At 37.9% G+C, this 24,775-nt stretch overlaps 1 protein-coding gene across 9 annotated transcripts; it reads left to right on the plus strand.

Moving 5' to 3' along the window:
- Window positions 1-37: 37 nt before the first annotated feature.
- mcf2lb (mcf.2 cell line derived transforming sequence-like b) lies at window positions 38-24,538 on the plus strand. Of its 9 annotated transcripts, XM_055214467.2 has the most exons (33): window positions 38-351; window positions 906-975; window positions 1,168-1,269; window positions 1,507-1,727; window positions 7,706-7,789; window positions 10,128-10,242; window positions 10,322-10,412; window positions 11,526-11,639; window positions 11,726-11,842; window positions 12,333-12,482; window positions 13,634-13,758; window positions 14,193-14,307; window positions 14,408-14,527; window positions 14,654-14,845; window positions 15,284-15,475; window positions 15,666-15,810; window positions 15,913-15,974; window positions 16,078-16,157; window positions 16,368-16,434; window positions 17,207-17,322; window positions 17,430-17,499; window positions 17,613-17,705; window positions 19,362-19,454; window positions 19,795-19,920; window positions 20,240-20,461; window positions 20,589-20,681; window positions 20,902-20,980; window positions 21,074-21,131; window positions 21,699-21,790; window positions 21,889-21,951; window positions 22,549-22,644; window positions 23,442-23,551; window positions 23,643-24,538. In XM_055214467.2, the coding sequence occupies exons 4-33, from the start codon at window positions 1,646-1,648 to the stop codon at window positions 23,718-23,720; spliced, it is 3,240 nt and encodes a 1,079-aa protein (XP_055070442.2). In that variant the 5' UTR covers window positions 38-351; window positions 906-975; window positions 1,168-1,269; window positions 1,507-1,645; the 3' UTR covers window positions 23,721-24,538. The 9 variants fall into 9 exon arrangements, with proteins under 9 accessions (XP_055070442.2, XP_055070443.2, XP_055070441.2 ...); XM_055214468.2 differs by lacking the exon at window positions 906-975; XM_055214466.2 differs by lacking the exon at window positions 38-351 and having other exon boundaries at window positions 670-975.
- Window positions 24,539-24,775: the final 237 nt, after the last annotated feature.

The following is a 24,775-nucleotide window of genomic DNA, read 5'->3' on the forward strand; positions in this document are numbered from 1 at the left end:
CCCTGTACCGCCCATCTGTAGTTTTCGCTGTTGTCGAGGCGTGGAACAAACCGTAATGTAAAAATATCAATATTATTTAATTTAATATTATTCATTTAAGGTTTATGAGCTACAGTTGTATCACTGGGAGATACTGGAGCAACGTCTACACAGCGTAATACATTTTACTCGCAAAAGGGAAGTTACAAATATATTTCTTTATTACGATCGACCGTTTCTCCATATAGGCTTAATATTAATTAAGCTTTTAATTTTTGACTTTACTAAATGGCTATCCATCCACTGTTTTAGGTACAGCGCAAGACAAAGGCCTCAAACAGACCAAAAAGTGTTATTAATAGTCATACACAGGTAAAGACAAAAAAGTTACACATTTTGTTAGATTAATATTTATTAAGAGATACTGCAATATACATTATTTAACATAAAGTTTTTAGTTTTAGTTGTTTACTTTTAATACTATTGATTCTCTTCAGGCTAAAAAGGACATAAAATACTTGTTAAATATTTATAAACAGATATAGAAGACAAATTTATAAAGGCAGACTGAATATTACAACATATATGATGAATGTTAAATAAATTATATAATTAAATTTAATGTATAATTCATATGATTCTTTTAATTATTATGTAATATCTGAGTTTGAGGGATGATGATTAGTCCTAAGGATGTTGCCAAGTCTATGAACCGTTGGTTGCTATTAATAGTATGCGACAGAAGGCAGAAGACCACGTGAGCTTGCTTTCTGCACCTCCATTGGCAGTCACTGTTAAGCCTATATATAACAACACAGGGCATCAAATTAAATATGAAAGGACAGATCAGAAGCAAACTGTGACTTTATAGGGAGCCTTTCAGCTATTTTTCACCCTTCCCCAATTTTTCATTGGTTTGGCGATAGAGAAGAAACAAAGCCACATACATGACTACTGAAATGGAGAAATATTAAAGTCAAAACATCCAAAAAGCATGTAAGTCCATAATTCAGATTCAAGAACTTTTCGTACTGCAGCCATCTCTGGATAATTGTAAAAATATACAATGATAAACAGTCTTGCCACATTGAAAGCTCACTTGCATGTTCATTTAATTTCTTACATGCATGTTCACATATCAACCTTAAATGTTATCAACGTATCAACTTATATATGTTCATGTTATAGGTCAGCAGAGCAGCACGAATGCTCATTTCTTTGCCTTTCCACCTGTCCAGATGACCTTGATTTGTTCTGCACAATGTATTTCACAATGGATGTCTACAACAAGTATGCATTCCTTTGGTATTCTGTATTGTTATTTAACAATTTGACCGAAAAACCACAGCATGTCTGTTATTAGTACTTAAATCTTACAATCTTTCCCTCTTGCACTGTGGATTCACATCGATATGCTGTAATTGTAGAAACAGTCCTTGTGGTGGCGCCAAAGTCTGGTCAGTGCACAGCACATGACAGCCACGAGCACATGCGTATAAAGGCATCTTCTTGTATTTGACTGTGTAGGTGTCATCTGATAGCCCCTCCCCCATCTGATTCTGTGTGGTGCTGATGCTGAACTGCCCATCACTGAAGGACAGAGGAAGATTTTCTCCTCTCTCTCATAAGGTCCAGTCTCCCCGTCCGTCTTGTCATTAAGTGCAGGATGGCGATGATCTGGATGCAGACAGAGAAGGTGGTTGTGCATGAGCTACAACGCCGACTGAGCAATGTCGCTCACAGCATTGGTAAGGAATGTATATGAGTGTACGTGTGTCTGCATACAGGTAGTAAAGAGACAGTTGCAGTACTGAAAATGAAAATGTCTCTACATACTTGACTGGTTTTGGATAGGTCTAACAGTTCTTTTTGGCAAGCATTATTCATCTTTTAAATATGTACATCATCTGAGACCATGTATGTATGTATGTAATGTATATGTATATATGTATATGTATATATGTATATATCTATTGACCAATCAGAATCAAGGATTGGAACTAACCGTTTTATAATTAGATTTTTTTACCAAGCAGAAAAAGAAATGACCAAAAAATGGCATGCAGATGAAAAGATGGAGAAAGAGAGGGAAAGTAAGAACTTAAAGGGACATTCCACCTTTTTTTTGAAAATATGCTCATTTTCAATCTCCTCTGGAGTTAAACATTTGATTTTTACCGTTTTGGAATCCATTCAGCTGATCTCCGGGTCTGGCTGTACAACTTTTAGCATAGCTTAGCATAATCCATTGAATCTGATTAGACCATTAGCATCGCACTAAAAAATAACCAAAAAGTTCTGATGTTTTTCCTATTTGAAACTTGACTCTTCTGTAGTCACATAATGGCACTTTTCCATTGCATAGTACCCCACGGTTTAGTTTAGTTTGGGTCAGGTCAGCTCACCTCACTTTGGCGTGGTTAGCTTTTCCATTGAGTTTAGTAGGCTATCACTTCGCAGCGGGAGGGATTATAGGCGTGTCGTTATATTTGTGCTGCATACTGCTGTGACATCATACAAGTGAGAGGGTTGTTGTACATTCCCATACATTTATTTATTTTCCCACAAAATTAAAATTGGCCACCACAAACAGATGTTTGCACATCGCGTTTATAACTACCTCTGTCTCAAATGACAGTTTCTGTTCAAACACCCGTGGCGTCAGTCGCCGGCACTCCACTGAGCCTCAATGAAGTTGCATTTAAGCATATATAATGCTGACGTGCTCGTCGCGAATGTTCCGCCACAAACTGCAAGTATGGAAAAAAACTGTTCTGGTGTTCCTGGTTCTCAACCTGTAAATGTTTTTCATCGCTAAAAGGGAGTTTGGGAACTTATAGCAGAGCACAGATGACAACATGTTTGCTCGAGACAGCGCAAGCTAGCAGTAAGCTAAAGCTAATCTTTTAGCGATGACGCTGATGACGATTCTCTCAGACCAATCAGTGATCTACAGTGTTTTTTGATTATTACCCCAGAATGAGAGTATAGTTCCTAGCCACATCTGCCTAGAAAATCGCAACTTTTAATTTTCCGTCAGTCTTAGTACACATTGTGACTACAGAAGAGTCAAGTTTTAAATAGGATAAGTGTCGAAACTCTTTGGTTATTTTTTAGCGCAATGCTAATGGTCTGGTCAGATTCAATGGATTATGCTAAGCTGTGCTGGGGGTGGTACCGCCAGACCCGGAGATCGACTGAATGGATTCCAAAATGTTAGAACTCAAATGTGGAAGCTGGAAAATGTGCATATTTTCAAAAAAAGTGGAGTGTCCCTTTAAGAATTAAATATGAAATTTGTTTTTGGGTAAACATCTCATGCAGAGGTAACTTACTGTAGATTTAAACGTATGTTATTTACTGGCAACAGTTTGTTTACGGTTAAATTAACATTAAACATTAACATGTCTTTATCTTTATAAAATAAAAATAAAACAACAGCCTCGTGCAAGGCATTCTGGGAACCAAATCCGAAGGAAATAAACAGAAAAAGGTTGATGGTGATTTCTGGTTCCCCTAATGCTTTGCATGAGGCTGTTATTTTATAGTTTTATTCTGTAAATACAAAGACTTGTTAATGTTTTAATGTTCATTTAACCTTGAACAAACTGTTGGCAGTAAATAACATACATTATTAATCTACAGTACAATTTATGGTGTTTGTTTCACTGACATGTAACAGCATCCTGACCAGTCTGTATCTTAATGAATGATGTAAATGATGATTCCAGAAGAAAGAATTCCTGAGAGATTTCTGCTTTGGCAGATCTCACTGCTGATTACAAAAACAGATACCATAAAAAAACTGTTTTCCACAATAGCAGAACAGTTTACTCTAGTAGTTAGTGCATAGGAAATAGTAGTCTATATGTTATGTAGCTATTTGCTGTATTGTAGTTTAAAAGCTAATAATGCTAATGATTTAAAAAAAAAAGCTATAATATTTTTAAGAACTATGTAGCAGCAGTCAGGTATCAGGCAATGATAAAGGGCAAAGGTATGCTTAGGAAACTTGGAAAACAGCGACCCAAACAAGGCAGGGATTTTGGACTTCCTCTGGTCCCGCTAGGGCACGTACAGAGTAAGTGACCGTATGCTAACAAAATCAACATTTTCAAAAGATGTTTTCATGGATTGTCTGTTTTGTGGTCCAAATATCTGAAATCGTTCTGATTAGGCATTTAATACAAATGTTGTTGTTTTTTATTACAAAGTGCTAAGAATACAAATCTCTAAAAATATGAACATGGTTTTCAGAGATAAAGGTGCAGTGTGTAATTTTTAGTAGGACCTCTTTACAGAAATGCAAAATAATAAACAAAGCTATATTATCAGGGGTGTGTAAAGACTTTTTTATAATGAACCGTCATGTTTTTATTACCTTAGAATGAGACGTTTTTATCTACATACACCGAGGGTCCCCTTACGTGGAAGTCGATTTTTGTGCCGCTATGTTTCTACAGAAGCCCTTAACGGACAAACTTTTTTTACTAAGTTGTCCCCGTCAATTACATGTTTTTCCGGTGGCAGCTACCATAGCTTCTCTATGCGTTTCAAAAGCGAGGGGTGAGCGGCGGACTGAGCCGTTGGTTGCAATTCGCAACCTCACCACTGAATGGTGCTAAAATTTACACATTGCACCTTTAACGTGGTCTGGTCACTGCCATGTGCTTATGTTGGAGCCCATTGTACATGATTAGTTGTAATATAAGATTGTTGATGTTTGATAGTTAGTTATTGCTACCTATTAGGGATTAACCCGTTGTTCTCTTCATTTCTCCAAATGTTAAAACCCCTTGCAAGCAGCACATTTATTGTGATATTGATTATTATGGTCTAATCTTTAAGTATGATTTTCTCACTGTCTATGTACATTTACAGTATACTGTATGTCTGCATGAAAGACAGTAGGGGAGCTACAGAGCCTGTTATCTAATTTTAAACGTTATCTGTTCATTTGAATGCTTACTGAGTGACTTGGTGTCTGAATTCAGCCTTATCTCTCTCCCCACTCAACAAGATCAGATCGTATTCAGATTCCTCTTATACCAGGGAGAAACCAAAACACACACACACACAGGGATTCATTCATTCATGGGTTGGGGGAAGGTAGTCTTTTGGGGAGGGGGTATGTGCTGGTAGACTCATTTGGGGGTGATTGTGCTGATCCACAGAAAAAACTAAAATACAAAGGAAGTAGAGTTAGTTACAGTCAGTGATCCATCACTGTTATTATATATGAAAATGTAGACGATGAAGGGAACCTGTGTATGTGTGACATGCGACCAATCCACTCCAGGAAGTCTGGGGTGGAAATAAGAGAGAGAGAGAGAGAAACAGGAAGTCATCACTTGGTGCACCTGTGTCAGGTAGCTCATTTTGAAGTTGTTGCCTAAGGTTTCAAGACAAGTAGTGAGATACTGGTAGAACGAGCAACAGATTCAATGAAATAGGGGATGGATGTACAGAACAGAAGGAGAACTGTATGCATTCCTCTAGAAGAGGTTGAAAAGTATTACAACTTTACCCGTCGTTGTCACTGGCTACACAGTAAGTGAGGATAGTTACTTTGTCTCTGGAATATCATCCCATCTCTTTATTTGTATTGTTTGTTATTAGATTTTTATTTGTAAGTGCTGGTTAGTCCAGTTGGTTTTTGTTATTTTAGTTATTTTATTTTAGTTAATGGGGGGCATTAGGAGGTAGTGAATGGTACGTCTGTTAGAACAGGTGCATGTTGCTCTTAAAGTCATTTGAAATGTGAAAAAGTGACATTCTGTGTGAAGGTGTGTGAACATCTTAAGGCGGTGAACCTGACTCCAGTGAGACAACACACTTTTTTTTAGAAGAACAAAAGGAGGTTGTGAATATATATTCTGGCCTCTATTCATGTCTCATCTGTGGTTTTCTTTCAATCGCCGCATATAAAAGATAATTGCATGTAGGTGTTTTAAAAGATAAATTCTAAACTGTAAACATGTTATATGCCAATATTAATCACTTAAAAAAAACGTTAACCTTAATAATAATAAGTTACTCCTGGGTAGTGAGGCTCAATTTGTATAGATTATACAAATTGGTACACTTTTTAGGAGAGGTGTGTTATTACTTTCAAAACAAGAACAAAATCTATAGACATATGTTCATCAAGGGTGCTTATAGGAACCATGTGATGACTTGCTAACCACTTTTGTTAACACAAGATACAGTAGCAATGACTTAACCACCACTTACAATAACCTGGCATTGTGAAAGCACATTATGACCACCATTATATGTTATGTTTTGGACACTGGTTTGCCAATGTTCCCTTCATTCTTCTTAACTTTAGGTTTAAAAATCAACCATTAGTCTATCAAGTTTAGTCTGTTTGTCAGGGTTTATGCGGTTTATGCCTGCAGTCCGGTTAACGTTATGCCCATGTTTATTAATCTATCTAAGATCATTTGTGTTTTCGGTGTATTTTTCTGTGTTTCTTATCCTGGGGTGAAGGTGGTGTGGTTTTGGTTGAGACACTGTAGGAAATCACCTAGTACTACTCTTTTTTGATCTTCTATTGACCAGAGCATGGGAACTGCTTTGGGCAAGATTCATCTGCACACTTGGTAATATACACCAGCTAAAGACACAATACATGAAGAAAGGCTGTAATATAGGGAGTGCAGACCCTATAGTGTAGAGCAATAAATCACTTTTCAACTAAAATAACAGCGATAAGAGGATCGAGAGAAGGTGATTTCCAGTCAGGAATTTATTTATTTATTTTGCTGTGATGCTTGCTTTAAAGGGATAGTTCACCCAAAAATGAAAATAATGTCATTAATGACTCACCCTCATGTCATTCCAAACTTGTAAGACCTCCGTTCATCTTCGGAACACAGTTTAAGATGTTTTAGATTTAGTCCGAGAGATTGTTGACCCTTCATTGAAAATCTACGTGCGGTGTGCTGTCCATGTCCAGAAAGGTAATAGGGGCATCATCAAGGTGGTCCATGTGGCATCGGTGGGTCAGTTAGAATACATTTTGGTCCAAAAATAAAAAAATTTCACTTCCACGTCTGTTGTAAAGCGCATGCGCGAGACTAAAGTCACATGACTGCAGTGACGCGAATGATGTACGACGCAGCTGACGTGTTATCTGGTGCGCCCCAGCTGTTTGGTTTTTTTGTGCGCCTGGGCTTCATTTACAGTCTGAGGGAGACGCACACTGTAAGTTTAAAAAAAAGGATAAGGATAACACATCATCTGCGTCACTGTAGTCACGTGACTTTAGTCTCGCACATGCGCTTCACAACAAACACGGAAGAGAAGACAATGCTGAATAGTCGTAATTTTTGTTATTTTTGGACCAAAATGTATTTTCGATGCTTCAACACATTCTAACTGACCCACTGATGTCACATGGACTACTTTGATGATGTTTTTATTACCTTTCTGGACATGGACAGTATACCGTACATAGATTTTCAATGAAGGGTCAACAAGCTCTCGGATATAAATATAAAACAACTTAAACTGTGTTCCGAAGATGAACGGAGGTCTTACGAGTTTGGAACGACACGACGGTGAGTCATTAATGATATTATTTTCATTTTTGGATGAACTATCCCTTTAACCCTTAAGATTAAAGTGTTATATTGTAGGATTAGTGTCAAACAACACGACAGAACTAGGACACTAGTATAGCCAAGATTTTGTGTTTCTATTCTGTGTGTGTTTGTTACAGATGAGATCATGCAGAAGGAGTCCAGTCCGCTCTTCGCTGCTGACATCATCACTGAGCTCAAAAAACAGTTCGCTTTCTTATCAGGTAACATTTGCTTGCATTTACATTCACTTATTAGGCTAAATTTAGTTCCGAGGGGACAACAAAGTAGTTTTCTCGAAAGACCCACCGAAAAGAAAAATCACAATTCTCAATACAATCTATCCTTGTCAGGAGTGCATAGAAAAATGGTCATGCTTTTTGTATGTCTCAAGTCTAGAAACCTAGAAATCTCATGTCAAATTTGAGATATGAACGTAAATGTCTCAGCAGATATATTTTGAAATTATGTTAACTATGTTATGCACATTATTTTTGGTTATACATACTGTCATGCTGTGTATACTTCCTGCTTGTATATGGTACAAATGTTGTTCAGTACTCCAAATGCACACTTCTCAAATTATCCAAGTGCTATTTTAAGTACATAACAGTGTATAAACGCTACTAGACCTGCGTGAAGGCAAATTTGTTAGTCAAAATTCATCTCCTATTAATTCCTGCTTCTGTCTGCCAAAGATGTGTAAATGAATGATTTCTTTGTACACTCTCAGAAATAAACTAAAGTGTTTATTAAAGTGTATTACATATGGTATCTCAAAGGGACATATAGATCTAAATAGATATTAGGACCTTTTTTAAGGGTACCATCCCAGTGACAGCTTTTGTACCTTTTTTTGACTTTGTTTTGTGTGTGAGGAGTGTAAAAAGCAGTCTGTTATATAATGCATGTACAGACGCACACACACCACCTTTAAGGATTTATCTGCATGTGTGTTGTTTTTGCTGACAGGTGTGTTACCGTTAGACAGCACAGACTAGAGTAAGTGATGATTGCACAATCTCTGTCCTGTTGTCATGGAGACAAGGAGAAGAAGGCATGACTTGCCAAATTTATATTTTTGTCACACGGGGTTCTTTACCCAGTGGCTTTCTCTCTGTCCGTCGCTGTCATTCTGTTCTATCATTCCTGTATTACTACCCAAATGTCACCATGTATCTCCCTCTTGAATTGAAGAGAAGTGAAGCGAGACTAAAATGACATTGTTTCCTTGAAAATCCTAACAACAGTAACCTATTCGAGCATATAATATTATAATATTTTAGCCGGTTTTATTTACATTGTGGTGTTGCTTAGTCAGGTTAGGTATTATAGGGGAAATGTTATTGCTCAGACATTGCTCCTTCATAGCTCAGGAGACTTGATGGAGTTCTCAGTTGTGTTTCATTAATCAAATCGGTCCCCAATGTTTCTCTTAGATTGCTTCTGAGAAATAAAAATAGAAATAAATGAGACAATTGTTAAAATATAAGTGAGCTGTAACATGTATGTAGATTGTATAGGAAAAATATGAATCTGAATTTGGGTAAATTAGACGAGAAATGTTTTGGTTCATATTGAAAACTTCAATAATAGTGACTTTTAATTGGATCTTTTTCTCTGAAGACATACTAAAATACAAGAGAGAGACTTATGCAGATTCCTTTTGCTGTCTGAATTATCTCATTGATGTTTAGTAGAAATAAATGTCATTTAAAATATCTCGTTTGTGATTTTTCTGTGTATTCAGGACTGGTAACCAGTAGGTTGCTGATTTGAACCCCACAGGCCATGATTCATAAGATATCATTATTGGGGCTAAGGCTCACAACTTGTTTTTGCTCACAACTGATAGTAGGAATAAAACGGTATGTGTTTATATTATGTTTCACTGTCGCAGCACTCTCAAACACCTGTTATTCAGTATCAACAGTGCAGCATATGAAGTCTGATGGCATACAGGTGTTGTGAGCAGGCTTTCATTGGTTTGCCTGTGCACTTGTTTCAGATCTCATTTGATGCATGCCAACACACGAGACACGACAAAGCACACCACCGGTGACGGTGTCTGTTCTGACGTACACAGTTCTTTGTGAATTATTGCCCCCTGCTGCACATACAATAAACTACAGGAGCCCAATTTTCCTCTCTTAAAGGGGGCATTTCACAAGACTTTTTAAAGATGTAAAATAAATCTTTGGTGTCTCCAGAGTTTGTATGTGAAGTTCGAGCTCAAAATACCATTTAGATAATTTATTCAAACATGTTAAAATTACCACTATGTAGGTGTGAGAAGAAATGTGCCGTTTTTGGGTGTTTCCTTTAAAATGCAAATGGGGCGGTATTATCCCCTTCTGACATCACAAGGGGAGTCAAATTTCAATTACCTATTTTTTCACATGCTTGCAGAGAATGGTTTACCAAAACTAAGTTACTAGGTTGATCATTTTTTAGGTTGATAGAAGCACTGGAGTGGAGACCCAGTTATAGTTAAACATGGAAAAAGTCAGTTTTTCATGATATATCCCCTTTAATCTCCATTCTTCTATTTCTCGTATTTAGGGGGAAGAGGACAGGATGGTAGCCCTATTATTATTTTCCCAGAATTCCCTTCATTTTGTGAAATTGAAGATCAGGACTTTCGTAATGTTCTCACCTACCTGACAAGTGTTCCAAGGTAAACATAAACAGATTTGCTTATGTCTTTATTGAATCATATATGCTGAGCAGTTAACATGTGTATGTGTCTTCATCAGTCTAAGTGCAGCGGGTGTGGGCTTTATTGTAGTGATTGACAGACGTCGGGACCGATGGACTTGTTTAAAGGGGACGCTATTGCGTATCTCAGTAAGTCTAACTGCCTCTGAACTGCCTTCCTTTAAAGGGATAGTTCACCCAAAAATGAAAATAATGTCATTAATGTTAATAAAACATCATCAAAGTAGTTAATGTGACATCAGTGGGTCAGTTAGAATGTGTTGAAGCATCGAAAATACATTTTGGTCCAAAAATAAAAAAATTACGACATTATTCAGCATTGCCTTCCGTTCTGCGTCTGTTGTGAAGCGCATGCGCGAGACTAAAGTCACGTGACTGCAGTGACACGAATGACGTATGACGTACGACGTGCCTGACGTGTTATCTGGCGCGCCCCAGATGTTTTTTTGTCTTTTTTGTGCGCCCAGGCTTCGTTTACAGTCTGAGGGAGACGCACGGTGTAAACACTCTGAAAAAAAAAACTTTGCAAAACATGTCTGAGGATAACACGTCATCCGCGTCACTGCAGTCACGTGGCTTTGGTCTCGCACGTGGGCTTCACGGCAGACGCGGAAAAGAAGACAATGCTGTCGTAATTTTTTTATTTTTGGACAGAAATGTATTTTGGATGCTTCAACACATTCTAACTGACCCACTGATGTCACATGGACTACTTTGATGATGTTTTTATTACCTTTCTGAACACGGAGAGTATACCGTACATAGATTTTCAATGAGGGGTCAACAAGCTCGTTGACTAAATATAAAAGATCTTAAACTGTGTTTCCGAAGATGAACGGAGGTCTTACGAGTTTGGAACGACATGAGGGTGAATCATTAATAACATTACTTTCATTTTTGGGTGAACTATCCCTTAAATTATATGTACTATGCAGACATACTGTCATTGTCTTTTTTTCCATAGTTCCTCATTACAGATTTTTAAAAGCTGTATAGTTTTTTAACTTTAGGGTCACAATTGTTACAGCTGTTTTTGTATACAATACAAAATCTACACATACAGCATTTCTCTTGTACTCTGCACAATATCTATAAGTTATCTAATCTAAACAAACAGCATATTTGGTTTTGGAATGAATAATACTTTATTTTAGTGTTGTGTGATTATTTTAGTGCATATTTACTGTATTTTAACTTTCTAGTTTGTGTGCTTATGTGTAATGCATTTTTGTTTTCGCGTAGGGATGGTTTCCTGCTAATCTTCGGCTTGTCCTGGTGTTAAGACCCAGTGCCATACTGCAGCGGACGCTGTCTGATGTTATCTTTAAATTTCACAGAGATGACTTTAAGGTGCCGGTAGGTGACCTGAACCGTTGTTGTGTATGAAGTGCACACTTTGTGGCACCTTGTTGTGCATAATAGTCTATGCATGTGTATCATAGGTCATCATGCTGAACTCAGTGGATGATCTTCAGTCTTATATTGAGCGGAGTCAGCTGACACAAGAACTTGGTGGCTCTCAATACTACTGTCACAAGACCTGGATCTCACATCGCACCGTAAGAACAAACACACATCGGATAGTTCACAGGGATTTTCCACCCAAAAATAAAAATTCTCACCATGCGGTAAGAGAAGTCCATAGGACCAGAAGCTTTTAAGCCCTAATATAGCCTTAGATTGGTAGTCCCTATGACTTCTGTGATCATATGACAGTAGGGTAAAACTTACTGAAGATCCTTTCATGAAAACCTTACCTAGAAAATTGAAATCACACTTGAAATCTCTGATCCCCATTCACTTTTATTCTCAGACAAGAGAGATCCTGTAGGGTTACTGGATGTTCCCCTGTTAAATTATTTTTGTGTTCACAGAATTTTCTTTTTAAGTGAACTATTCCTTTAGCACAGCCGTGTCACTTCTAAAGCACCTGTAAGACACTGCTGTACATTATTTATACAGTAAAAACCACACAACATATTGAATGTAACACAGTGTACAATCATTAGCATCATGTGCATTTACTGAATATTTTCCCTGTGCCTGTAGGATCTTGAAAGCTTCGCTGCATTTGTGAAGAGGATGGCTCACAGATTGCAAACGTTCGGCCGGGAACTTACAGAAACAGAACATCCAAACAATCTCCTAACAGCCAGCAATCTGCTGAATACACACACCAGCAAGAAAGAGAGTTTGAAAGTACAGTATTTATAAAAACACTTCTCAAAGCTTTCAGTATGTGCCAACTCAATGCACCTTTAAATTAATTGCTGTGTCGTATTGGACTGTGTGACTTTAAGTAGGATCTCTTGACAGAAATGCAATATAATATACATAACTATATTATGAGTGGCGTATAAAGATCTTGCAAAATGAACTATATTGTTGTTATTACATTAAAACAGTGTTAATTATTGCACCGCATTTTGCTCAGCAACTTTAATTTTTGACTCGTATGGCAGTAAATAATACGTTGATATGATTATTCACAGAAAGAGCACATGCCTGAATATTATTCAGGCATGTGCTCTTTCTGTATTTTTTGCTCCAGACCCATAGAGACAGAGCGCAGCGCGTCATAACCTGAAAACCACGCCCACCGGGGGGAAAACAATCCATCCGTCTCCATTGACTTTGTATTGCGAGAGGCTGTCTCCTTGTCATTTCTGGCTTATAACAAAAACAAAGAACAATGCCTAAAATCTGCTGTGCGACAGGGTGTGCAGCTAACAAGCAAAAAAAACCAGAGGTAAGTTTTTATAAGCTGTCGACCCCAAAAAACGAGCGTTTAAAGACACAAAAGTGGAAACAGGCAACTTTTCATAGTACTACTATTAATAGAGCTGCGTCCACTAGGGGGAAACTTAAAGGCTGGGTTTTACGGCTCGAGCTTATAAAATTGTATTTCTGTTTTTTTTTTGCTTGTTAGCTGTACACATTGTCACGCCGCTGCTTTTGGGCATTGTTCGGTTTTTTGTTGTGGGCCGGGGGTGACGGGGGGGCGGCCTCTTGCAGTGCAGAGTCAATGGAGACGGTTGGATTGTTTTCCCCCCCGGTGGGCGTGGTTTTTGCATAACTGCAAAGTGGTTCGGGGCACTGCATTCGCATATAAGATCCTGTTTTTGTCATTAAAGGCGGGGTACATGATCTGTGAAAGCCAATGTTGACATTTGAAATAACCTAGATAAACACGCCCCTACCCCAATAGAATCTGGACCTTCTTTTGATAGACCCGCCCCACATACACGCAACCCAGGCAACGATTGGTTGCAATGGCTCATAATCTCACCGTTAGATGCGGCTAATAATCTACACGGTGGACCTTTAATTGTTCATTGTTGTCTTTTTAGGAAGAGATGGCAGGAGCTCTTAACCGCGGACGTAAACTTTTGGAGAACATTAGGGAACCTGTGCGTAGAGATCCAGATAGTAGTCTGAACCCTGATCAGCTGGAAAACCTTGCTACAGTGCACAGGTGAGTCTGGAACTTCCAACCTAAATAACACAGCTAGACATATCTTTACATCCTTTAAAGGCGGGGTGCATGATCTCTGAAAGCCAGTGTTGACATTTGAAATCACCTAAACAAACACAACCCTATCCCAATAGAATCTGTGCCTTCTTTTAGTAGACCCGCCCCACACATACGCAACCCAGGCAACGATGTCGGTTAGTAGAAACGCCCCTTACTGCTGATTGGCTATAAGTTTGTTTTGGTACTCGGCTTGACTCTCTTTTCCAAAGTGTTTTTCAAAAATCATGCACCCCGCCTTTAATATCTAAAAAAAATAATAGAATATAATAAAAAGTGTATTATCACACTAAATGTATTATTTTGTTTTATTTAATATCAAAAATGGTTGAAAGCTTTTAACATTTAGTCATTCCCTTATTCTTTTCATCTTACAGGCTGTTGTCTCAGTTAAATGAGAGCTCTACAGCATTTGATGACTTCTGGTTACAGCATCAAAATAAGTTAGAGTTTTATTTGAAACTCTGCCAGTTTGAGCACAACTTTCAGCAGGTTTTTCTTGAAATCAAATTTTTTTAGCATTTACTTCTAATTGTCTCATCAGTGCAGTACAATATTTATTTTCTATTTGATTTTATTCGTGCTATTGTAGGTGCGGACAGAGCTGGAGCAAGCTATAGATACGCTAAATGCTTTCTCAGATGTTGGGATAAACCACGCCCAAACAGAACACCTCCTCGAAGAGCTGACCAATCATGAAGAAAAGACCTGTGTGAGTCTCCGCCCACTGAAAAATAAACAGTGCATGCATAGAAAAAACATATGTGTGCATATGTCAAAGGTGGTTTAATAAACCCTGCGATTAATACTGTATATCTTGCACTTTCCCTCTCTACAGGAAGTGCTGGACAGAGTACGGTCCCTGGTTGCTGAGGGCAAAGGCTTGATTGACAGCCGTCAGAATGTTGATGACAGCGTTGCAGTCAAATGCAGTGAGCTTCAGACAGTCGGAGATAAACTCACAGAAAAGTTGAAAGACAAGAGGACCATGCTGACACGGGCTATGGAGCTACATGAGAGACTAGACATGGTTACTAAATAAATGTGAAATGTGCTGGGTCTACAAACATAGGAAGACCCATTGCATTCATTGGATGCTGCCTTTGTGCGATGTTAACACTAAGTTTTAGAGTTTTTATTTACCCTATAAATGACCCTAAGTGCATTCTTTATTAATTTTAAAGATGAAAGCTTTCATCTTGATCAAGAAGGCCAAACGGTGTATTTGTGAATCAAACTTTTTGAGGTTTGACAGTCCATCCGTTTTAAGGCTGGAAATTTTATCAAATTTTTAACAGTTGGGTATCATACACATTTAGTTTATCCAAGCTTTATACTACGTTACTACCACAGACAGCTGACTTTATTTAAATTTCTTAGCTGGAAATTAACCTCAAACAGTAACACAGTTTTTATATATGCAAATCTTCCAGAAGTGCATTCAACACGTTTTTTCTTTTACCTTCAGGTGTGTAAATGGTGCGATGATGGGATTTACATGCTAGCCTCACAGCCACTTGACAAGTGCCAATCACAGGAAGGGGCGGAGTCAGCACTGTCAGAACTAGAGTGTTACCTGGAGACAGCCAATGAGAAACAGCAATGGGACATCAACACAGTTTGGCTTGAATATGAGAGCATTCTGAACATTGAACTCGAGGTGAGGCAATTTAAATACTTTACACAATGTAATTAAATTGAAATTCTTAGATGTTAGCCCAATTAATTATTTATTCATTTTGTAAATAAATAAAGACATCTGATTATTATTAGACTCTTTGGAATACAATCGCATTGTATATGTGGTCAGTAAGTACTATATAAACTGTATATTTGTTTGTGTGTTACAGGAGCAGGTTAATCGTACATTTGAGAAGAAAGCCTCACTACAGGAGATGTTTGAGAGGAGGAGGGTTAGTCTTAAGAAACTAGCAGCCAAGCAAACGCGTCCAGTACAGCCCGTCGCCCCACGACCGGAGTCACTCTCATCTCCAGGTCTCTTCATACATATCATTTAGTGTAAAATAGCTTTTTCTAGGCCACGTGAGTGATGATGTTTTAAGTGGAAAAATGATTTAGTATTTGTATTTCGTTCAGCTCACAGGGATCATGAAAACATCTGTACCAGTGATGACTCAGACAGAGTCTCTTGTAAACAAGTATGCTCATCTTAACATGATCACAATTTAATGTCAACAATACTTTACATAATCCAGTATGTGCAAACCAAGATTTAGGACTAAATAATGAATTATTGTGCAGGTAAACTGTGATCAGGTTGACAGGAGCAGTCGCAATGCCTCTGTATCTGAAGAGGAGGAAACTTTGGCTGTGCTCCGCAGGTAAGTCAAAAGTTATAATCAAGGGTGTACATATGGAATTGAAGTGTCAACTGTACATATGTTTTTTTATTCATTATAATTGTATAAATGTGATCCTGTCTGTGAAATACAAGCTAAAGTGGCAAAGACGTACTTTATTAGCCCGTCAACCACCTGTTGTATAGTCATTAAAAGAGCTTCATTGTGTTTGTGTGTGTATATTGTTCACAGGCACGTAATGAATGAGCTATTGGAAACAGAGCGGGCATATGTGGAAGAGCTTTTGTGTGTTTTGCAGGTGAGTGAATATAGCATTTTTCCGTAAGCCAACTTCCACATAAAAACTACATCACCTAAAGGATTATTAGGAACACCATACTAATACTGTGTTTGACCCCCTTTCGCCTTCAGAACTGCCTTAATTCTAAGTGGCATTGATTCAACAAGGTGCTGAAAGCATTCTTTAGAAATGTTGGCCTATATTGATAGGATAGCATCTTGCAGTTGATGGAGATTTGTGGGATGCACATCCAGGGCTCCCGTTCCACCACATCCCAAAGATGCTCTATTGGGTTGAGATCTGGTGACTGTGGGGGACATTTTAGTACAGTGAACTCATTGTCATGTTCAAGAAACCAATTTGAAATGATTCGAGCTTTGTGACATGGTGCATTATACTGCTGAAAGTAGCCATCAGAGGATGAGTACATGGTGGTCATAAAGGGATGGACATGGTCAGAAACAATGCTCAGGTAGGCCGTGGCTTTTAAACGATGCACAATTGGCACTAAGGGGCCTAAAGTGTGCCAAGAAAACATCCATTACACCATTGCATTAATGAGAAATTGAACAGGTGTTCCTAATAATCCTTTTGGTGAGTTTATATGCAGGTGAAATATTATTAATTCATGAAAGTTCGGGCCATAGCTCGCACTTTTATTGCATTCTACTTCACTGAAATCCACTTGGACTGGGCAGGAAGCGTGTGTTATAAACGTTCGCCTTAATAAAATCAAGTAAATTATTTTTTATTATATGCCCTGTTAACCTCCTTTAAATGTGTGCTGCAGGGCTACTCTGCTGAAATGGACAACCCTTCAATGGCTCCCCTCATTCCTGCAGCCCTGCAGAATAAAAAAGATGTGTTATTTGGTAACATGCAGGAAATTTATAATTTTCACAAAAGGTAAGCACCATGTGATAGAGTGGTAAGCAGTTTCTCATCTATTCTCTTGTTTACATTTAGCAGATGCTTTTATCCTAAGTGACTTTTTTTCTTGTTCTCCGTATCAGAATATTCCTAATTGAACTTGAGACGTATACTGACTGCCCTGAGCTGGTTGGACGCTGCTTTCTGGATTGGGTGAGTTGATTACAATTAGTAATAAACTTGACTGTAAACATTATTATGAAGACCTGCTGTGAGTTTATTGTTTCCAGTGAGGCAAAAATGTTTGGTCAATTTGATTTGTTTAGATGGGTGAGCTGCAGATATATGAGAAATACTGTCATAATAAACCTCGCTCTGAAAGCCTCTGGAGGCAGTGCTCAGACTGCGCTTTCTTCCAGGTATGATTGCATCACCTATTTTAAATTGCAAACTATCATACTAGTTATAATATGCTGTAAATATATCAAATATACTCATATAGATGGTTTCATCGCGGGTTGTCGCGGTTACGCGTCTGGATAGAACTTAAAGAGCACCTATTTTATTGCTAAAAAACTTTATTTTGTGTATTTTATACATTATAATGTGTTCGCGTGGTTTATGGTTAAAAAAACACATGTTCCACAAACTGTACATTTTTGTAGCTTCAGATTTCACTCTCTTGCTGAAATGCATGGATTTGAAAAGCTCTGTGTCCCTGATTGGCCAGCTAATCTGTACATTTTGATTGGTCTGAATACCTCTGACGTCAGCAGGAAACGTGACGCTCCTTACCATATTTGAAAGATTGAGTTGCTAACAGGAGTTAATTTACAGGCTGTAAGCCGAGAGGAATTATGATAATGTCGGTCCTCTCTACATCACCAATCCCAGGAAGTAAACTGTTGCCTACAATCCCTGTGTTTAGTGTAGTCCAAAAATATATTTACGTTGGAGACGATGGGCTCTATCTTACACCCGGCGCAATGCGCGACGCAAGTGTCTTTTGCTAGTTTCCACCCTGCGCAATTATAATTTTCACGTTTAGCGCCGCGATCTTTAAATAGCAAATGCATTTGCGCCCCCTTTTACGCCCATCGGTGTTGCGCCCAAGTCCGTTTCTGTATTATTTCTTTGAAAACAAAACCAAAGGTTTAAAAAAAATAAGAACAAAAGTCAAACAAGCATTCTATGCATTTTGTTGTCAAGGTAAGTACACGCACACAAACACACACGTCTGTTTTGGTGGGACATTCCATATAATACGTAATTAATTAATTGCGCTCACATCAGCAGCGAACCTATCTGGAGTTCACATGAACCGGACCCCAGACCACACTTTTTAAGCGGACTCGAGTACGTTTCGTGGATGCGCACCCGAGTTCGGAAGACAGCGTTCACATCATCCAAAACCGAACTCTGATGTCAGTCGAACCCGGGTGCGCACCAAAAGTGCTGATGTAAAAAAACGCCCTTAGACGTTGCGCTGTGCGCTTTAGACAATGCGCTTAGATCGTTAAAATAGGGCCCGATAACTTGCGTCATTGTTTACTTTGGGGTATGTACCTTTTGCATATTATTAATATGTACTAATAATACACACACTTAATTTAAAAACGTGAATCAGACAACAGGTGCTCTTTAACTTCCGGTCTCTGTTTGTTTAATTGTCTGGCTAGTGGCTAAACTAAACTCAAAAATAACAAATTATTTGATTTCCTAAAGACGAGAAGAGACGGCGAGCATGGATCATCGCTATGTGAAGGAATCCAATCTAGTTAACATTGTATACATTATATAGTACACATTTTACAGAGTAACGTTAGCTCAATGTAGTTTTTGATACGCTGTAGATATGATTTGAACTAAGGTAATCTACTTGTTGTTTATTTTGCTTGTTATCAGAAATAAACTACTCTCAAAGGGCTCTGTTGTTATTGATCTTTGGTGCAAGTTTACCGAAATTACATTTGTTCCGCCGTTTGTTTATGTTCTTACTGCTGAAACCGTCTAAAGTATACAGTGCAATAAGCTAGAGAACATGTCTGACATACATTGTACCATTAAACCATTAGGAGTGTCAGAGGAAACTTGAGCACAAATTGGGGCTGGACTCCTACTTACTGAAACCTGTGCAGAGGATCACTAAATACCAGCTACTGCTGAAGGTACTACAATGTGTATGTGTGTGCAGATGTGATTATTCACTGTTTACTTCTGTAAATGCAGTAAATGTACATTTTAAAGGCGCCATATAATTTTCTTAATTGGTTAATTTTGAGTTTGATGTATTATGACGACTTTAGTTGCACTGTAAATGTCAAATAGCATATTCAGCATATATATATATATAGCTTGAATGCGCTGTAAGTTGCTTTGGATTAAACATCTTGCAAATTAATAAACGTAAATGTATTTGCATGTGTTATATGTGGTCCTTGTAAATGTATGTCTATGTAATTTGTGTAATTGTCAGATAAACTTAAAACAGCAATGTATGTGTTTTAGGAAATGATTAAGTACAGTAAAGGCTGTGAGGGGTCAGTGGAGCTGCAGGCAGCTCTTTCGTCCATACTGGGCATCCTGAAGGCTGTAAATGACTCAATGCACCTCATCGCCATCACTGGATACGAGGTGAAAATCATGGCAACATGTATTGTTTGTAACAAAGCTTATTATTAAAGTGACAAAAATAACAAGAGGGCTTGAGTGAGAGACCTCGAAGTTGGTCAGGTCCACCTCAAATACTGTGCACGATTTGACAATTGTTTGCCACACTGTGTGTAGCTAAAGAGTCCTTCAATGCCACTTTTTCAATTTTTATTAATATTTAGGGTAAAATAAAAAATTCCCCATCACAGTTAAGTCATTTTAGTAGTTTCAGTTCAGTTAGCACTCTTATAATGTTACCTCCAATCCTCTGTATGACAACTGCAACTATGATTCCATACAGGGTAACCTTGCAGACCTGGGTCGACTGCTGATGCAGGGGTCATTCAGTGTATGGGCAGAGCATAAGAGAGGTCACGTGAAAGTGATGGAGCTTGCGAGGTTCAAGCCCATGCAAAGACACCTGTTCCTGCACGAGAAAGCTCTGCTCTTCTGCAAAAGACGAGAGGAGAGTGGGGAGGGATATGAGAAAGCCCCCTCATACAGCTTCAAACAAGAGCTCAGTATGAGTGTGTAGGGCACAGGGAGCTTCAATGACATTTACATACGCTGTATATTTACTGCATAAGAGAAGGTCACTATATAAACATCTGGATATTCAAAGGGTTTGTTTTTTTCTCTGTGTTTGGTAGATGCGTGCTATTGGAATAACTGAGCATGCTAAAGGGGACAGTAAGAAGTTTGAGATCTGGTCCAGTTCAAGGGATGAGGTGTACACAGTACAGGTGAGCACAGAGTATGTGTTTGAACAACAATTGTACATAAAAATTTTAAGTCATATCTGTTACATGTAATGACCAAAAAAATTGCACATATAACTTCAATTAGCCTAACGTACTAGCAACTCATCACTAGTCAAGATAAAAAATAAAAGTTAAAATGATTTGTAAATCCAAGTTGATTATACTTAAAAAAAATGTAAGTGCATGTTGTGTGGTCCTGTAGGCTGCGTCTGAGGAGATTAAGACCATCTGGGTGACAGAAATACGAAAACTTTTAACAGGTCAACTGGAGGCCTGCAAAGGTGTGTGGTTTGTTTGAAAACATTACATTATATCATGCATTCTAGTTGGATTAATTCAGTCTAATAGATATCTTATATCTATGTGCTGTCTAGAAGCAAGTCAGCAAAAAGGTCCTGATCAGGTCACCCACGATACCAGCTCAACCAACAGGTGACTACAAATACTCCCATCTACAGTTTTAAGATAATTTCTTATGTCACAACATGACCCCTGGTGAGAGGTGAACATGATAATGTGTTCCCGTAGTTCAGTGGGTAAAGCATTTTGAAGGCAGTGCAAAGGTTGTGGGTATAATTCCCAGGGGACACCCTTACACAAAAAAACATTATAATTTAAATGTAAATTTTAAAGGGATAGTTAACAAAGAAATGAAAATTCTGTCACCATTTACTTACTCTCAAGTTGTTCCAAACCTGTAAAAATTACTTTGTTCTGCTGAACACAAACAAAGATATTTCAGAAAATGTGAATAACCAAACAGATCTGGCGCACCATTCACATAGTATTATTTTTTCCTATGGAAGTCAATGATGCCCCAGATCTACTTGGTTACAAACGTTCTTCAAAATATTCTCCTTTGTATTCAGAAGAAATTTATAGTTTGGATCAACTTGAGGCTGAATTTTCACTTTTTTGTTAATTATGCCTTTAAGGTGCTTTGGGTGAAAGCATCTGCCAAATGCACAAATTTAATATAAAACGTAATGATAATTTCAGGAGTGGAGGAGTGGAGAAACAGAACACAGAAGAGGAAAAAGGCACAGAACCTGAAAACACTCTAGAACCTCGAATGACATGGAGAACAAAGGGTAACTAAATAAAAGACTTTATCCTGCATATTTCAAGCAAAAATAATCAGTTTGGACCGGACTGTCTCTTTACTGTCTTTTTCTTTGGCGGTTTATAGGGTCTTGCAGGTCTGAGACAAAACCAAAACGACAGGATATCCGGAGTGACCCTACACCACTAGGTGAACTATTTCAACAAACTAAAGATAAATTCCCATTCTTCGTATTTGCTATCCCATTGGATTGAAACCCCAAAACAACATATAGATGATGTTAAAAACAGTCACTTTTAATACACTAAAACACAATAATATCACGCAGAGCTTTCTTAAGAGTTTACCCCCAAATTATTTCGTATTTTACTTAGATAAGCATTATGGTTTAAAAATAATAAATGTGAAAGAAATGTATTAATCCTTCTGAGACCAATTGAGATGGGGATGCCAGGCAAATAATACTGATGTTTAAAGCCTGATCTCACGAGATTTCGTACATATTTTAAGAGTTGGCTAATACGTAATTATACAAAAACACACGATTATCATAAACAACAAAAAAAACTATAACGAAACCTGTTCCCTAACCCCAACGGCACAGGGTCTAAAGCAAATCATACAAAAATGTACAAATGTGGTAGCCACCTCGTAAAATATATACAAATTTAGTGTTGATGTGTACAACTTAAATCTAAAAGCATTTTTTAAAATTAGACAGATGTACCTCAGTCCATGTGACATGCTGCTAACTAAGAACTATTCTGATTGGTTATTTCCTCTCAGAAACAGGGTCACACCCTAACTTGGGCGGAGTCAGGTGGTTCAGTACATCAACCCTGTTTCAGAACCGTAGAAGAAGTACACATTCTGAGTACACACGTATGTGCAAATGCACACATAATTTTATAAATTGCTACTTGGGTAGCATGTTTTGTAGATGTGTGTCTCATCTGATGTTTACTGAAAGGTGCTGACTTGTCCAAGCCTATCAACCACATCCTTGTCCTTAAAAAAAGAAAATTCTGTCCTCATTTACTCCCCCATTATGTTGTCACAAACCTGTATAAATTTCTTGTTCTGATGAACACTAAGGAAGATATTTTGAGAAATGTTTGTAACCAAACCGTCATTGAGCCCCTTTGCTTTTATAGTAGGAGAAAAGAATACTATGGAAGTGAATGGGGCTTACGAACAGTTCTCAGAATATCTTCCTTCGTGTTCATCACATCAAGGAAGTTCATGCAGGTTTGTGTCAACATGAGGGTGAGTAAACGATGAGAGAATTTTCAATTTGGGGTGAACTATCCCACATTATTTAAAGAATGTTTTATGTTTAGTACAAGTTAGGCTGTATTGACAGTTTTTGTCAGCAACAACTACAACTGACATGCCACAGATGTCAATATAGATTCATTTATATTGAATCCAAAATTAGTTCTACATTCTTATCAACACACCCACATGTGTACACGCATGCTCACTCTCTGTGGGGTCAATGGTCTGTCTCCTGTCTGTCATGGCGAGTTTCTGTTATCTTTACATGCTCCACATTTACTGTACATGTTCACTTGTCCAGCCAGCAACACAAACTCTAACCTTCTCTCTTTCTCCTGTCCTTTTCATTTTAATCATCTTTTCCTCACACTTCCTTGTTTTTCTATTTATTCTTTTCTCAGGTTGGACTAAAGGATCTCTCTCGCTGGATGCCTCTATGGAGCATGTTGGATACTTTAGTGCTGAGGAGCAGGTGACCTCTGACCCCGAGGAGGAGAAGCAAGAGAAAAAGGTACGTGCGAGACCATGTCAGATTTTCACTATTGGTCTCTCAGTTTGCAAATGGGTGTCAAGTCTGAAGCATATCCGTCTCTTTGTTTCAGTGTGAAAATACACCACTACCTGTGAGGACAGAGGAAGAAATCCAATGTTTTGAGGACACAGAGGATCTTGAGAAATGAGAGATGTGTGTGTATATGTACACATGCCATCAATGTATAGCATAAACTGTACACTGTTTCATGCATATCTCTTAGATATGTTGGAAATTAGAGATATAAACCAATCATTATGTCAAGCAACAAGGTTTTAAGCTCACAAAAAATCTCACAGAGCTTTTATTTTAAGAGTGTAGTGCCTCGCTCAGACCCCCAGTGATTTTCTCGCTTTGTGTCACCCTTCTTTGTTAATAAGGCGTTTCTTAATCTGGTTGTCATAAACAAATGAGTACCAATCACTCAAGTACCTGACGAGAGAAGGATGACGTGAACTCCACTGCTTTGCTCACATTGGTAGTCGCTCCTGATAATAGCTAATCATTTGCATAAAGTTAAACTTTTTTTTTTTTACTTTTTTGTGTCACTGAACCAGTGTTGGGTAAGTTACTCAAAAAATTTAATTAATTACTAGCTCTGCTGTTGCTAGTTGCTGGAGGTCTGAATGGGGCAAAACAGTCAATGAAATTCATACTGAGCCAACACATTATTACACTATCTCATATAAACTGTGATACATGATTCATATCCCTTAAAAGTAATAGAGTTGTGAGAGTAATATGTGTCACAGTGATTGTGTCCATACTGGGATATGGCATGTCTATAGTCCTGTGAACTCCTATGTAAATGCATGTAACATTCAGTGTGTTAAATGCAGGAAGATAGGACATAAATGTAAAACAAGCATATCATATATGCATATGTAGTTTATGTGACTGTGATCACCCTGTGCCATTTGTATGTAAATGTCTTTAATATTAAAAGTTGTTTTATATACACATAAATTAAGCTGATTCATTTTTCTTGTCTTTTTCATTGTTTATAAAAGGGAGGCCGGTTAAAGTTCAGCCAAATATCTATTATAATTTACTAAACCTAATGCCATCACTGAACTAAATGACTTCATTTCTTCAGTTGAACAAAAACTAATAATTTTACATTAAAATGACGACTTAAATCTTCTTATATGGGAGTCAACATGGAAGCTTTTAGAACCACACATATTAAGTAATCCGAATGAT

The sequence above is a fragment of the Misgurnus anguillicaudatus genome, chromosome 17 (assembly GCF_027580225.2).
Source record: "Misgurnus anguillicaudatus chromosome 17, ASM2758022v2, whole genome shotgun sequence".
NCBI classification, from domain to species: Eukaryota; Metazoa; Chordata; class Actinopteri; order Cypriniformes; family Cobitidae; genus Misgurnus; species Misgurnus anguillicaudatus.

Bases quoted from the DNA above. Each gene is read 5' to 3' on its own strand.
- mcf2lb (XM_055214470.2), top strand. From the start codon at position 3,961: ATGATAAAGGGCAAAGGTATGCTTAGGAAACTTGGAAAACAGCGACCC. The intron at 4,061-7,705 runs GTAAGTGACCGT...TGTTTGTTACAG, and splicing joins CCCGCTAGGGCACGTACAGA to ATGAGATCATGCAGAAGGAG. The intron at 7,790-10,127 runs GTAACATTTGCT...TCTCGTATTTAG, and splicing joins ACAGTTCGCTTTCTTATCAG to GGGGAAGAGGACAGGATGGT.